The sequence below is a fragment of the Thalia democratica genome, unplaced genomic scaffold (assembly GCF_965202585.1).
Source record: "Thalia democratica unplaced genomic scaffold, ktThaDemo2.hap1.1 HAP1_SCAFFOLD_913, whole genome shotgun sequence".
NCBI lineage: Eukaryota > Metazoa > Chordata > Thaliacea > Salpida > Salpidae > Thalia > Thalia democratica.
The window spans coordinates 29038-41700 of NW_028139860.1; the positions used below are offsets into that span (position 1 = coordinate 29038).

Below are 12663 nucleotides of genomic sequence, written 5' to 3' on the forward strand. Positions count from 1 at the left end.
TGTTGTAAGTCTTATCCAAAAGTATGTATAGTTTTAAAAAAATTGGAATCAAAACCCGAAAACCATATGTTGCTATTGTTAGTTAACTTCGCATATTTATTTCGGGTTTTTGTATACAAAACATAAACTAGAAAGCTATTTGCTTCAAATGGTAGTACTAATTAAACAAATTAGTACTAGGTTAAACGAATTTAATTCTTAGTATAAACTAAAAGCTAAAAAAAATAACAGTATTAAGTTATCAATGCCCAGAACTATTTATTATGATGTTCTAATATGATGTACACAGTTTTTTCTTATGTTGCGTTTGCCTAAGAATGAATCTATATGGCTACCTTTTATCTGAATAAATGTATTTGAAGTTGTTGTAAAAATTTCTAAATTAGTACATTTTCACTATTTGTTAGGACTAACAAGTACGTGCTTGGCTCTTTATAGTATATGCTAGACAAGACTCTAAAAGATATCCGTGGTGTGCGACTCGATAACCGAAAGAGTTTTTCGTGCACCAGGTCCTAGGACCAAATATTTGAGCGTTTTTTGTCGTTTAGTAAACAATAGCATTATAATCTTTTGCAGTGTTCACTACCTTTTATTGCTTTTATATCCTTTACACTTAAATGCATTCGGAGATACAAGATTTTGAGACTGTATCTAGTTTAAAATCTAATAATTAGTTTTTAGATTTTTACTGTCCATCTCTTTATTACCTTGGTTTTTCACGTGACTAGATGTCGTTCAATTTTGTTTCTTTTTCTTATTTTCAAATGAGCGCAAAAACCGTAAAAATTTAATCAAATACTTTTTTTATTGTAGTGTATTTTACTAGTTTTTTTTTTTGTTATTTAAATACAAGCTTGTAGTAATACTATAGCTTCTCTAATAGTAAAACTCTAATGAAAAAGTTAAAAACTAAATCGGATATTATAACCAACGAAAAATTTTCAACGTCTTGTCTTTTGATTGTTTTCCATTTAATCTTTTTTATCTTTTCTAACAAAATTTTTGTAAGCAATTTTTTTCCCATTTCCTTTTTTAATATACGGTATAAAGAATTTTTCACATTTAGCGTATCTTTCAATATAAGTTTGTCAATTATTTCTTCCACTATAATAAAAAAATTATTTTGTGTAAAATGTTCAACTAAGCAAAAAATGTTCCAAAATTTTTCATTTTTTTTATGACCACTTATCAACCGTTTTCGCATATAACTTAACTTGTGATACCGCTTTGGGACTTATTCCACATACGCACGGAAAAGTCTAGTTGATCTTTAATCGATCCTTACAACGTTTGCTAGATGGTGAAATTTTTAAAATTCTGTTCCGTTTAGTCTTAAAATATTCAACAGTTTTTTTTTTCGTTACTGCAGGGAACTAAATCATTTGATTTTTATTCATAAGACTAGTTAAAACTGCTTGTACTGTAATTGGTTGGTTTCAATGTTTACTTCTGCCTGAATTAAATAAACCAAATTTTGGTCTAATCTTCTTAAAATCAATGTACTACTCAAGGTAGCCTTTGAATTTTAAAAAAAACTTTTTAGGGTATTCTTCCAAGTTTTTGAAAGTATAATTTTTTTGTGTGTTTTTTAGTAAAATTTTAAAATTGTATCTATAGCTTAAGCCTACTTAAAAGTAAATAATTATGATTAATGAACACACTTTTTCCGTATAACAATTGTCTCTTATCGAAATTTCATTAATTTTTTATGTAAAAACAAAATTCAAGAATTTTCTTTATCACTACAATCAAACACCAGGTTAACTGCAAATTCAAGCATTTAAAATTTACTTTTATCGATAATGTTAACATGATTTGTTGCAAAAACAACAAATGGCTGAAATTTCTACAAAAATTCATATGATATGCCAAAGTTTTGTGACTTCCCAGCTTTTGTTGTTTACTTTATTCTGATCAACAAAAACATCAGCAAAGGTCTACAGAGCCGAAACCTAGACTTTCATACGCCGTTTGACAAGATCAAGTTTGATCATACCATATCCGTCATCAGACCACAAGTCTTCGGTAGACCGAGACCTAATTAGGACGAAACCTTTTTCAGTCTACCAAAGGTCTGATGAACGAAGTGGTATTATCTAACCTTATGCTGACTTAATTTTGAGAACAAACCATTTGCATAATTTATTCGAGTAAAACTATAAAAATAAACTCAAAAACATCGTATCTTAATCTACTACGTCGTTAGAGTCCAATTATTGTAATTTAACTTTTGCTTAATATTTCAAGTTGTGATGATGAGTAGATGAGAACCATCTTTTTAAGATGCTAATTTCTTTAATTCTTATCTACCACCTTGATCTTATTAACTATATTTTCATTACATTTTTCTCAAATTATTATTTTTTAAATTTGATCCCTTAATTTCTTTTAAATGGTATACTATCAAAATCCACCCAAATTTTATTTTTATATATATTCCTTGCATTTTTATACTAATATTTTTATCATTATCACCCCTAACCCTCGATCGGTAAGCGGCTCTTGAATTTGACTGGGTGGATTTTCAACGTGTCTCTTTTTAGATGGTTTGTATTGTCGCCTGTATTAACAGATAAAATTCGCAAAACCAAAATAGCAGATATTTAAAATTTTTTGAAAACTTTAGCTTTATTGTTCTTTGTAATTTGGAACACCGTAAAATACGTAGTAATTAACCACCTTAACATTTTTTAAGCATTATAACCCTTGGACACTTTTAAGACACTTTTTTTTCTTATTGAAGTACATGTAAACAATTATAACTAATTGTAAAATTTTCTTAAATATTTTTTCATTACTAAGGAACTTATTTTCTATGTGTGTTCTCCGTGCAACATAAAATTATATTTACTTAAAAATGTATTTTTAAGCTCTGTTTAGTTTACTTCAAACTTTGTTGTTACAAATTTATCAAAATATATGCACACATTAAATATTTGTAAATAAAAATTCTAAATTTTAACCAAATAAAATTTCTCAAGACCGACTGCAGACTAACAAAAACAAAAATGTATGTAATTAGTCATAACTTAAAACAAATTCGGGAAAACAAGTATCTATTAATACAAAACAAAATAGAGAAACAAGTATTTATTAATACAAACAAAATAGAAGCAATGTGAAAATGTTATCAGCAGCACCAAAGTAATAAGGTGTTGGTTCATAAAAACAACCATGCTATAAAAAAAATGTATATTTATATAATCTAAAAGCTAAATTACATATTTATTTAAATTGCTTCTATGCAGCACGTCAGCTGTAGTATGTACAAAAAGGACCAATTTTCCTTTTTCACCATTTGTTTTAGTGGCCCCAGGTCCTACCGTAGTCCGTGGCCCAGTGCTTCTGCTGTGATGAAAAATCGTGATTAGTTGATACAATTTAGTTTTATATCTAAATAACTTAATTTATTTAAATATATTTTACTTTTACAATGAATTTACATTTTTTATTTACTTTTTACTTGCAAATAATTATTTCTTTAATTCAAATAAGTATGGTTAGGATTAAACATCTTAACTTTATTTGTGAATGAAACTTCTGTGCATATAAAATATAAATATATTTGAAACTAACATCGCCGTCTGGCTTGTTGAACCCGCCAGAATAATTTCCCGGTCCTCCGTTGCTCATTGGTGGGTCTGAAAAAAAATTAACTATATGAGATTTATCAAACCACAGCTGATATTTATACTTTGAATAAGTGTAAGATACTACAAAATTTCATGATATTACTGAAATTCATGAAATATTTCCAGTAGTCGTGCTGGAAATACTTTAAATAATGTAAAATATAAAACTGTTTATTAAATGTAAAAACACAGTTCCGAATATTTGCAGCAAACTGCATATTTTCCTGGTTGTTGAAATAACAAAATATTCATCTTTCCCCATAATTTCACCCTGGTTGTTGATATTAGTAAAACAAATAATAAAAATACCCACCAAATATAAAATAATAATAATATATACAATAAACACAATTTCCCATATTTTCAGCAAACTGCATATCATCACCTAGTAATATATAAATAAGTAAATAATTCTGGTTGTTAAAATATAATAAAAAAGTGTAAAACCCACCATTGCCCATATTTTTAGCACACTGCATATTTCCTTGGTTGTTGAAAATAAAATAAAAATAATCAAAGTACCCACCGTTGCTACCCATGTTGCCAGGGAACTGCATGCTCCCGCCCCCCTGTCCGTTGAACCTCGAGTTCATCCAGTGGCTCGTCCCGTTGTCCGGCTCGTCCATGGACCCCATGAACTTCTGCTGGGGCCCGGCGAACCTCTCCGCCACCTGCCGCTGCCCGCCAAAGTAGCCTCCCATGGGGTGGTTGTCGTCGTAACCGTGCGGCTGGTTGTCGTGGAAGTTAGAGGGTTGGTTGCCGTAGAAACCGTGGTTGTTGGGCGGCCGGTTGAAGTCGGTCATGTCCCGACCCGATGGTTGCTGAGGGCGGTCCTGATGAGGGTTAAAGGTTAGTTTATTTTTAAAATACTTGAACAAAATATTATCATGCCATCTTTAGTACACATCATAATTTAGACTTGGAGAAACACATAAAAGTGTTTTTTGTTAAATATACATATTATAAATATTTTAAAATCCTTTTGTTTTTAATTAAATTTAAAATGTTTTAATAATAAAACTAAATTACAAATACCATAGAATGACTGTAACTTCTTTTTTTTTCTTTGTAATTAAAATATATTAGGATACAATAAAACACATAATGTAATAAATTAATAATTTAAAAAACAAATCACCATATAATGACTGTAACTTCTCTTTTTTTCATTATAATTAAAATATATTTGGATATAATTAAACACATAATGTAATAAATAAATGATATAAACAAAAAAGAAAATCACCATAGAATGACTGTAGCTCCTCATGTTTCCGTCTCCGCCGCCGAACATCTGCTGCTCGTTGCTGGGCATCAGGCTCTTCTGCCACAGCGCCGTTCCGTTCTGGTTCATCGCGTCCACCCCCTGACCGCCCTGGTTGCCGTGGCCGCCCCAGTTGCCGGGCTGGCCGACCGGTTGCTGGGGGAACGAGGGGCTGGAGGAGGGTATGGGCTGGTGGAAGCGCTGCTGCTGCGACTGCTGGGGGAACTGCATGAAGTTGGAGCCCTTGTTGCCCATCATGGAGCTCATTCCTCCCTGCTGCTGCTGCTGCGCGTTCATCTTGCTCTTCATGTCGGTCATCAGCTCGCTCGTCTGTTTGCGAAAAGATAGAAATTAACTCAGATTTTTGATTTAAAAAAAATAAAGAAAACTTCTTAAAGTAGTCAGAATTGTCAGATCGCTTTTCTGTTTAAAATGATTGATAAAAATATTATCAAGACGGTCTTGAATATTTTGTAGTTTAGTGCTAGATTGCAAAATAAGCAAATAAAACGTGATAATCAATGCTTTTAAGTCACAACGTGAGAACTTACTTTTTTAATTTATTAAAAGTTTTTATATTTTCTAATGAAAATTAAAATTTACCTGGTTCATGTAAGAAGGCATCATGCCGGAAGTGAACGAGTTCATCCGCGGACCGACCGCCGAGCTGTCCATGGACTTCATGGAGGTCGAGCCCATGCTGCTCACCGACGGCTGGCCGAAACCCAGCCCGCTGAACCCGGCGTTGATGCCCTGGAAGGCCGAGGTGTTGGTGTTGTTTTGGGGCCAGTCCCTCAACTGAGAGGCTTTGTTCTGCATGAAGCCGGAGTTGAAGCCGATGTCCTGGTTGCCAGCGGAGAGGTTGCGGTGGGGCTGGAGGAAGCTGTACTGGCCCCCGCGGGAAATGTCGCCCACCGGCGGCTGCGCCTGCGGGTCGTCCATGGCGACGGAGGTGGCGGCGGGTCGCTGGGGCGGGTCTTGCTGGGGGAATCCCTGTGTAAAACAGATGCAATATGAATTAGTAAGCAATGGCAAAAAAACTTCATTTCGTATTAAAACTTACTTACTATGGGTGTAAAATAAAAATTATAAAAAATATATTGATTATTCTGTTTATATTTTTTGCCACTTATTTGACTTGGATAGGTAACAATCAGAAGCCATTTTCTTAATAATTTTTATAATTAAAATATAAAGACTAACGGGATGGTTAATTAACAAGACAATGACTTATTTTCAAGTTTAAAAACTATATTTTAAATCTAGATTATTTTTAACTTTTTTACTCATTACTTTCAGCCGATCATTAAACGAGTTGTAAAGCCAACTAACGAAACGGTTGATTTCGCTCATCCTGGAGCTGAGGTTGGTCATCAAGTTGCTGGAACTCCACATTTTGGCAGTGCTCTGTTGTTGGGCGGAGTCCTGCAGCATGTTCTGGGGGTTTCTGATGATCTGCTGGGAGGGGGCGTTCTCGGCGGAGGACATTATGGAAGAAGACGTGGATTTGCCTTTCCTTCCCTGGAATTTTTTATTAGTTGTTGACGTGAAAGCAAAAATTTATATTTTGTATTATCAAGGTTAGTTAAAATAGGAAAACTTTAATCAAGTATTCATTTTAACTAATGTGAATTTTATTATTTTTAGTTACAAGTATTATTGTGCTGAAATATTATAAGGTAGATTTTTAAGAAAGATTAATTCAAACTAACGCTTCCAATCGGCTTGGGGTTCTTGCGCTGCAAGTCGGCTACTTGGCTCGCTTCGTTGCCAATACTCGACTCGTGAATCGAGCTCTTCGGCTTGGAATCGCCGACAGCTCCAAGGTAGAAGCCTGGAAACTGCGAGTGTTTGGGGGTCGGCATCTCGGAAAAATCGTTGCCAGGCATCATGGGGTTCTTGGGAAGTACAAACGGGCTCTCTTGGGGCTGCTGAGCCACCGAGTTCACCATTCCGCTGCCGGTTTGCGAGCTGAACGCCGAGCTGTACTCAAGCTGCCTGCCTTCAGCGGGCAAGCTCATCGGCATGGCAACGCCGCTGGTCGCCGCGGGCTTGTTGGCGGGGGCCGGCGACAGGGCGAAGGGGCCCTGCAGCTTGCTGGCCGCCTCCGGTAACTGTTGGGGTTTTGCGCTGGGCCTGGTCACGGCGGGGTTGAAAGCGAGAGGGGCCGCGGGTTCAGGCTTGGGCGCCTCGTTGGTAACGGGCTCGACCTTCTTGGCGGGAGTCATGGCAACGGGTTGCTTGACGCCACCAGCTTGCGGGGTCTTCGCTTCGACCTTTTTCTTTTCAGCTTCCTTCTTCGCCTCGGCCTTCTTCGGTTCCTCTTCCTTCGGCGCCGCTTGAAGTTTGGGCTGCGCCTTCACCGGCGTCTTGGCAACTTGGGTGGGCGACTTCTTCGGCTGCTCCGCGGGTTTCTGCGCCTTCGCAGTGGGCTTGGAAGCGGAAGGAGGGGAGATTGAAGCCGGCTGCTTCGGTGCCTCAACCGGTTTTGCTGCTGTTTGAAAAAAAGTATTATTATTGATAACTTTAACTGTATTGCAGATTAGTAAATAATTGGACTGACAAAATACTTATAACTACCGATTTAATTATTTTTTAATTATAATAACCATTGATTTATGAAAATAACATTAGAAAACTAAAAATCTGTATTAAACATATCCCAACGCATTTCCTCAACTTGGAATATTTATAATAAACAATTAAATCATTAACACTAAAAAACACAAGTTACTACTAACGAGGTGGGCTCTCAACAGCGAGCTTCTGCAGCGACGAAACCACGGCCTTGACCGAGGCTATCTCGTTTTCGATCGCCTTGTCCGTTTCGTTCACCGTTTTCACGTCCTTCTTCAGCTCGGCAGACGAGGAGGATGCCGGCTTGCTTTTGACGGCGGTCGGCTTGGGTCTCGCGGGGCCGTCCGACAGGAGAGGGGAAGTTTTTGCTGTGACGAAAACGATATTTAATAACTATTTGATGAAGTGAGTGCATTAATATTCACTTTTATCTTGATCAAAAACAACATAATTACCAGCAACAGTTTACTTGAACAAATCTAAACATTTAAATTTATATCAGCTACTGAGAATTTAAACAATGTGACATATTTAAAACTAATGTTTATTATACAACATAAGACGTTTACAAGATGTATGCATAAAGCAAATGCTTTTGGCAAACTTTCTTCTGGTTTTCAAAATTTCCTCCCAAGTTTTTAAAAGTACACATTTCTGGTTTTTTTTTAGTTGGTGAAATAACCACAGTTCAAACTCACGGATGGGAAGGTCGTACTTGATGGAGCTGTTGGTGTACACCACCGAAGTCGTCGGAGGTCTTTCCACTTTCTGCTGAGTCGAAGTTCTGTTTTCGGGCAGAACTTCCGCAGATCTCTCCCACGGGGCGTTCTGAATGGGCTGCAATGTGAAATAAAAATTACCTTTTTCTCCACAGGTTTTTCTGAGGTTATATTTCTACAAAATGTTAAAGGCGGGCGCTTGTTCCAGAATTTTATTAATTCAAATTTTAACAAAAATTATAAATTTCAAAAAGTTGTACACTAATTAAATTTTCTGAATTAATTTACCGTTAACACACTTTTAAATCTGTACTATTTTTGTAACTGTTTTAAGAATGTTGGGAATAACATTCAAAAATTTTAACAGGCTTGGAAAATGTCTTTCAGCCTTTTATGACATAAAAAATATGTTTTACAATAAAAAAATACTAATGTTTACTAACTGCGGGTTTGGGAAAAGTCTTCCAGGCTTAAATTACATAACAAATATGTTTTTCAATAAAAACAAAAAAAAAATTTACTAACAGCGGGTTTGGGAAACGTCTTCCAGGCGGGTTTGGACGGCGGCGGTGCCGCCTTCACCTTCCAGCTCCTGCCGCTGCTTCCCGCGCCGCTCGCTCCGTTCTGCGACGTCGCACTGCTGCTGGCGGGCCTGTGTGACGTCGCCGAGGTCCTCAAATCGTTCTTCATTGAGTCGATGAGTTGGTTTATGTCCTGGTCCATGTTGACGCCGTCCATGGAGATAATCTTGCTGACCAGGCGCTGCGCGTAGGCTTGCGCTTCCGGGGTGCCTCTGTAGAAATTTATGTTTTTATTTATTATAGTTTTGTTAAAAATTTTTTTATTATTGTTTTTATTTACCAACGCTTTCTGGTTGCCTCTGTGGAGTTAATGTACTTAACTTTACTCATATGACTTTTTACTGACTACTTTCTACAATAATTGTGTAAATAAAATTTTTCTACGAAAATTGTGTAAATAAAAATTTTCTACAAATATTAAGTAATCAACAAACCTACGCTTTCTAGGTGCCTCTGTTTGAGCTAACGCTCTTAACTTTACTTATATAACTTTTTTCTACATTTCTAATATTAAGTAAACAACGAACTTGATGGTGACGGTCCTCTCGGAGCTGCCCTTCTTCTGCTTGTCGATGTCGATGTGCGCGCCCGTCGCCTCCCGGATCCTGTTGATGTTGCACCCGGCCCTGCCGATCAGCCGCGAGCAGAACCTCGACTGCACCGTGATCTTGATGGACTTGTCGCCCGACCGCGCCGGCCTGCTGTTTGACACCGACTTCCACTCCTCCTGCCGATCCGACCTCTTCACCGGGCTCTTCGTCGGCCTGCATGGGTTTTGTTGATTGTTTATTTTGTTAATTGTTTATTAAATAAAGGTTTTTATTTCAATATTTGTTTATCATTTACAGAATTACTTAGCTTAGATGTAGTTTAATTTTTTTCTTTGGATACTTTATAATAAAAATACACAATTCACAACGTCAAGTTAAGATAATTAAATCTTAGTAACTACCAAGCCATTATGAAGCAGTTTTTCTCCGTAAACTTTTATCAATTAAATTTAGTTTACTTAGCAGGCGTTAAAACAAAAAAGCCACAATCTCAAAGTTATCAAGATAGACTGTTAATGATTAGATGTAAACGGTAATGCTTCTCGTTAGTGAACATTTTAAAGGGGCCTTTAATATTTTTGTTGTTCAGATTGGCATCGTAAGACTTGCAGAAGACGCTTAACAAATTCATTAGACTTTTCATTCATATTGAGCTGGGCAAGAATATACTGAAAATATAAAAATACCCAAGTATGATGCAATCTTATAAAGAAAGGGCCATTTACTATAGAACCATTTAAGAAGATTATTTTTACTGGTTTATTTGATTTAATAAAGTTTTTTTTTTAATTACTGTCTGATCATCAAAATAATTTTCTGAGGCAGACTCCAAATCTTGTTAAACACATGTTTATCAGTACCATCAAAAAAGATACAATTTTCACTACCAAACGTCTGGCACTTGGCCAGTTTCAAAATTGAGTCTAGCGCTAATTGCTTTTAAGTATCAACTTAGTTAAGCATCATTACATTTTTTACTTTATTTTATTACTAAACTGGACTTAGGCAATCTGCAACCTAGAATTAAGTGTACTAACTGCTACTAATGCTAACAAAGTATTTTGTTTATTAACAACTTAATAGTTAACTACAAAAAACTTTAATTTTATTTGTAAAATTTAAACAATCTGTTTTTTTGTTATTAATTGAAACATCTCTCAACTATTCTTTCCGTCTCGTCTTCTACACTATATAACAGATTATTTTCGAACCCAAAAAGATAAACTAACGAGCGTCGTTTTTTATTTAAAACACTGAAACTTTTCAAAATTTTAAAATCTACTTTAAATTTATAAACCTTACACATGATCAGCGTATGTTATTACATTGAAATAGTAATATTCTGACTCAATTAATTAAATTTTGAAACGTCGTATTGAATTTTAGTTTTATATAAAACTGTAACCATAAAAAGTACACTGATTTTAAAACTGAGTTATTGAAGTTTGATGAGCAAATTCAAATAATGATGTAATTAAAAGTAATAATTTGACATGTGCTGTTGACTTAGTTGAGAGGGAAATTGTTAAAGGCAGTTTAAAATAACAAAATATCTATTTTATAACTAAGCAAACTTTTTGTGTTTGTTTTTAATACTAAATATATTTTAAAAAACGTGTTAGCATAATTAATTAACGTTAACAACTATTTACGAAAAGCTTAATATAAATAACCTGATTTCCAACGACAAATACCTTTTATTTAAGATGTCAAATGTTCTATCAAGTTAAATTTTAATTAGGTCGAATTCGCTAAAGCAGGTATTATGTAACTTGGATTTGGGGGTACATGATAAAGATTTTATATAAAAATTTAACATTACAAACAACAAGCTACAATCAAGGAGCTTAATTACTTTTTTACTACTAAATATAAATTGCCCAGTTTATGAATTTCTTTTTTACTACTAGTTTGACATGAAATATTAACTTTACAGTTACGAGTTAAATATACATTCACATCTTGATTTTTTTTTTATTATCAGACACTTATTATCGAATTTATTCACTCGAATGTACTAACAAATTTTAATCATGCCACACCTTAAATCTTAACTTTTTTTTTCAAAATTTCAAAGCTCCACACTCAGGAAGCTATTACCTGCTAAACTTGGTTGGAACGATGACTTTCGTTTTGACGGAACTTTTAGGTCTGACAGTTTGAGCGGCGTCGTTACCACTTCCGTTGCTGGCAGGTTTTTCATCTGCTGGCCGTGTCCTGTTTAATAATCGTGTTAATATTATGTTATCCTACGACCTGTTTATGTATTACCTTTTGTCTATAAAAAGTGTAATAAAAAAATTTCATTACAATTTGTACTTAAAAATGTTTTGTACTGGTCAAGCACACTTGTCTAACGACCTGTAATGACAATTAGAATTATTTCTATTACACTTAAAAATCTTTATTAGTTATCAAGCATTCCTTTTTTTTTCGAGCTATACGTTATATTTTTAATCGTGAATGTTTTTTTATTAACCAACAAACTCACTCAGAATATTTCACATTTTTAGGCATAAATTTGCTTCCGACGTCCACGACGATTTCCTCCTTCGCTTTCGGCTGCTGCTTCACCTTCTGCATCGCCTTCTTGAACGCTTCTTTGACGGGCTTCCTCTCCTCCTTGGCGGCCTCGCCCTTCTTCTTGGAAGAGCTCTGGTCCGAACCCTCGCTCTTGGCGGGAACAGCCGGCTTTTCGGCGGGAGCTTTCTCCTCTTTCTTCTCGACTGCGGGGGTTTTTTCGGGCTCCTTCTTCTCCGGCTCGCTCCTCTTCTCCTCCCGCTTCAGCTTCTGCTCCTCCTCCTCTTTCTGCGCCTGCTGCGCGGCCTCCTGGTTCTGCTTCTGCAGCAGCTTCTTCTGCTTCTTCTTCTCGCGCTTCCTCTGCTGCCGCGCCTTCTTGTTCTCCTCCTTCGCCTGAAATTTTCCATCGAATTAGTTGAATTTTGTTTTTTTGTAGCAGAGAAAAAAAATGCCTTAGGCATGCTTCAATTTTATTTTACTTTTATACACTTGTTATCAACAAAACTGTCTAGAATATGAAAATAAAAAATTAACAAAACTTTTATTTCACTTTATCAACATCCATTTCTCTTTTAAACATTTTAAACAAAATAAATTTATATAAACTAATAATAAAATATAAGAGTATCAAAAAAATATTTTTTGAAATTTTTAAATGCAATTTCACCTTGTCAGCGTCCATTTCCCTTATGAGCATGTTGGCCTGCGCCAGCGCTTCCCTCTCCTTCTTGTCCTTGGACTCCTTGATGTACGACTTGCACTGGTTCATCCGGGCAAGCAGGTCCGCGTCGGTGAGGCCCTTGATGACGCGGTCGC

General features: G+C 35.6%; 1 protein-coding gene across 1 annotated transcript; it reads right to left on the minus strand.

The window, feature by feature from the left end:
* Positions 1–3084: 3084 nt before the first annotated feature.
* Positions 3085–12644, minus strand: LOC145847436 (uncharacterized). The gene is made up of 14 exons (XM_082953595.1): positions 12515–12644; positions 11819–12240; positions 11428–11544; positions 9304–9540; positions 8721–8988; positions 8175–8313; positions 7641–7844; positions 6612–7393; positions 6232–6420; positions 5503–5892; positions 4882–5229; positions 4162–4468; positions 3580–3644; positions 3085–3351 (listed from the first exon to the last, which is right to left on the minus strand). The coding sequence occupies exons 1-14, from the start codon at positions 12614–12616 to the stop codon at positions 3307–3309; spliced, it is 3615 nt and encodes a 1204-aa protein (XP_082809721.1). The 5' UTR covers positions 12617–12644; the 3' UTR covers positions 3085–3306.
* Between the last annotated feature and the right edge of the window lie 19 nt (positions 12645–12663).

Coding starts and splice junctions, on each gene's coding strand:
- LOC145847436 (XM_082953595.1), bottom strand. CDS start 12,616: ATGAACCAGTGCAAGTCGTACATCAAGGAGTCCAAGGACAAGAAGGAG. Junction 12,241..12,514: donor GGGAAATGGACGCTGACAAG/GTGAAATTGCAT, acceptor GGAAAATTTCAG/GCGAAGGAGGAGAACAAGAA. Junction 9,541..11,427: donor GTTCCAACCAAGTTTAGCAG/GTAATAGCTTCC, acceptor AAACCCATGCAG/GCCGACGAAGAGCCCGGTGA.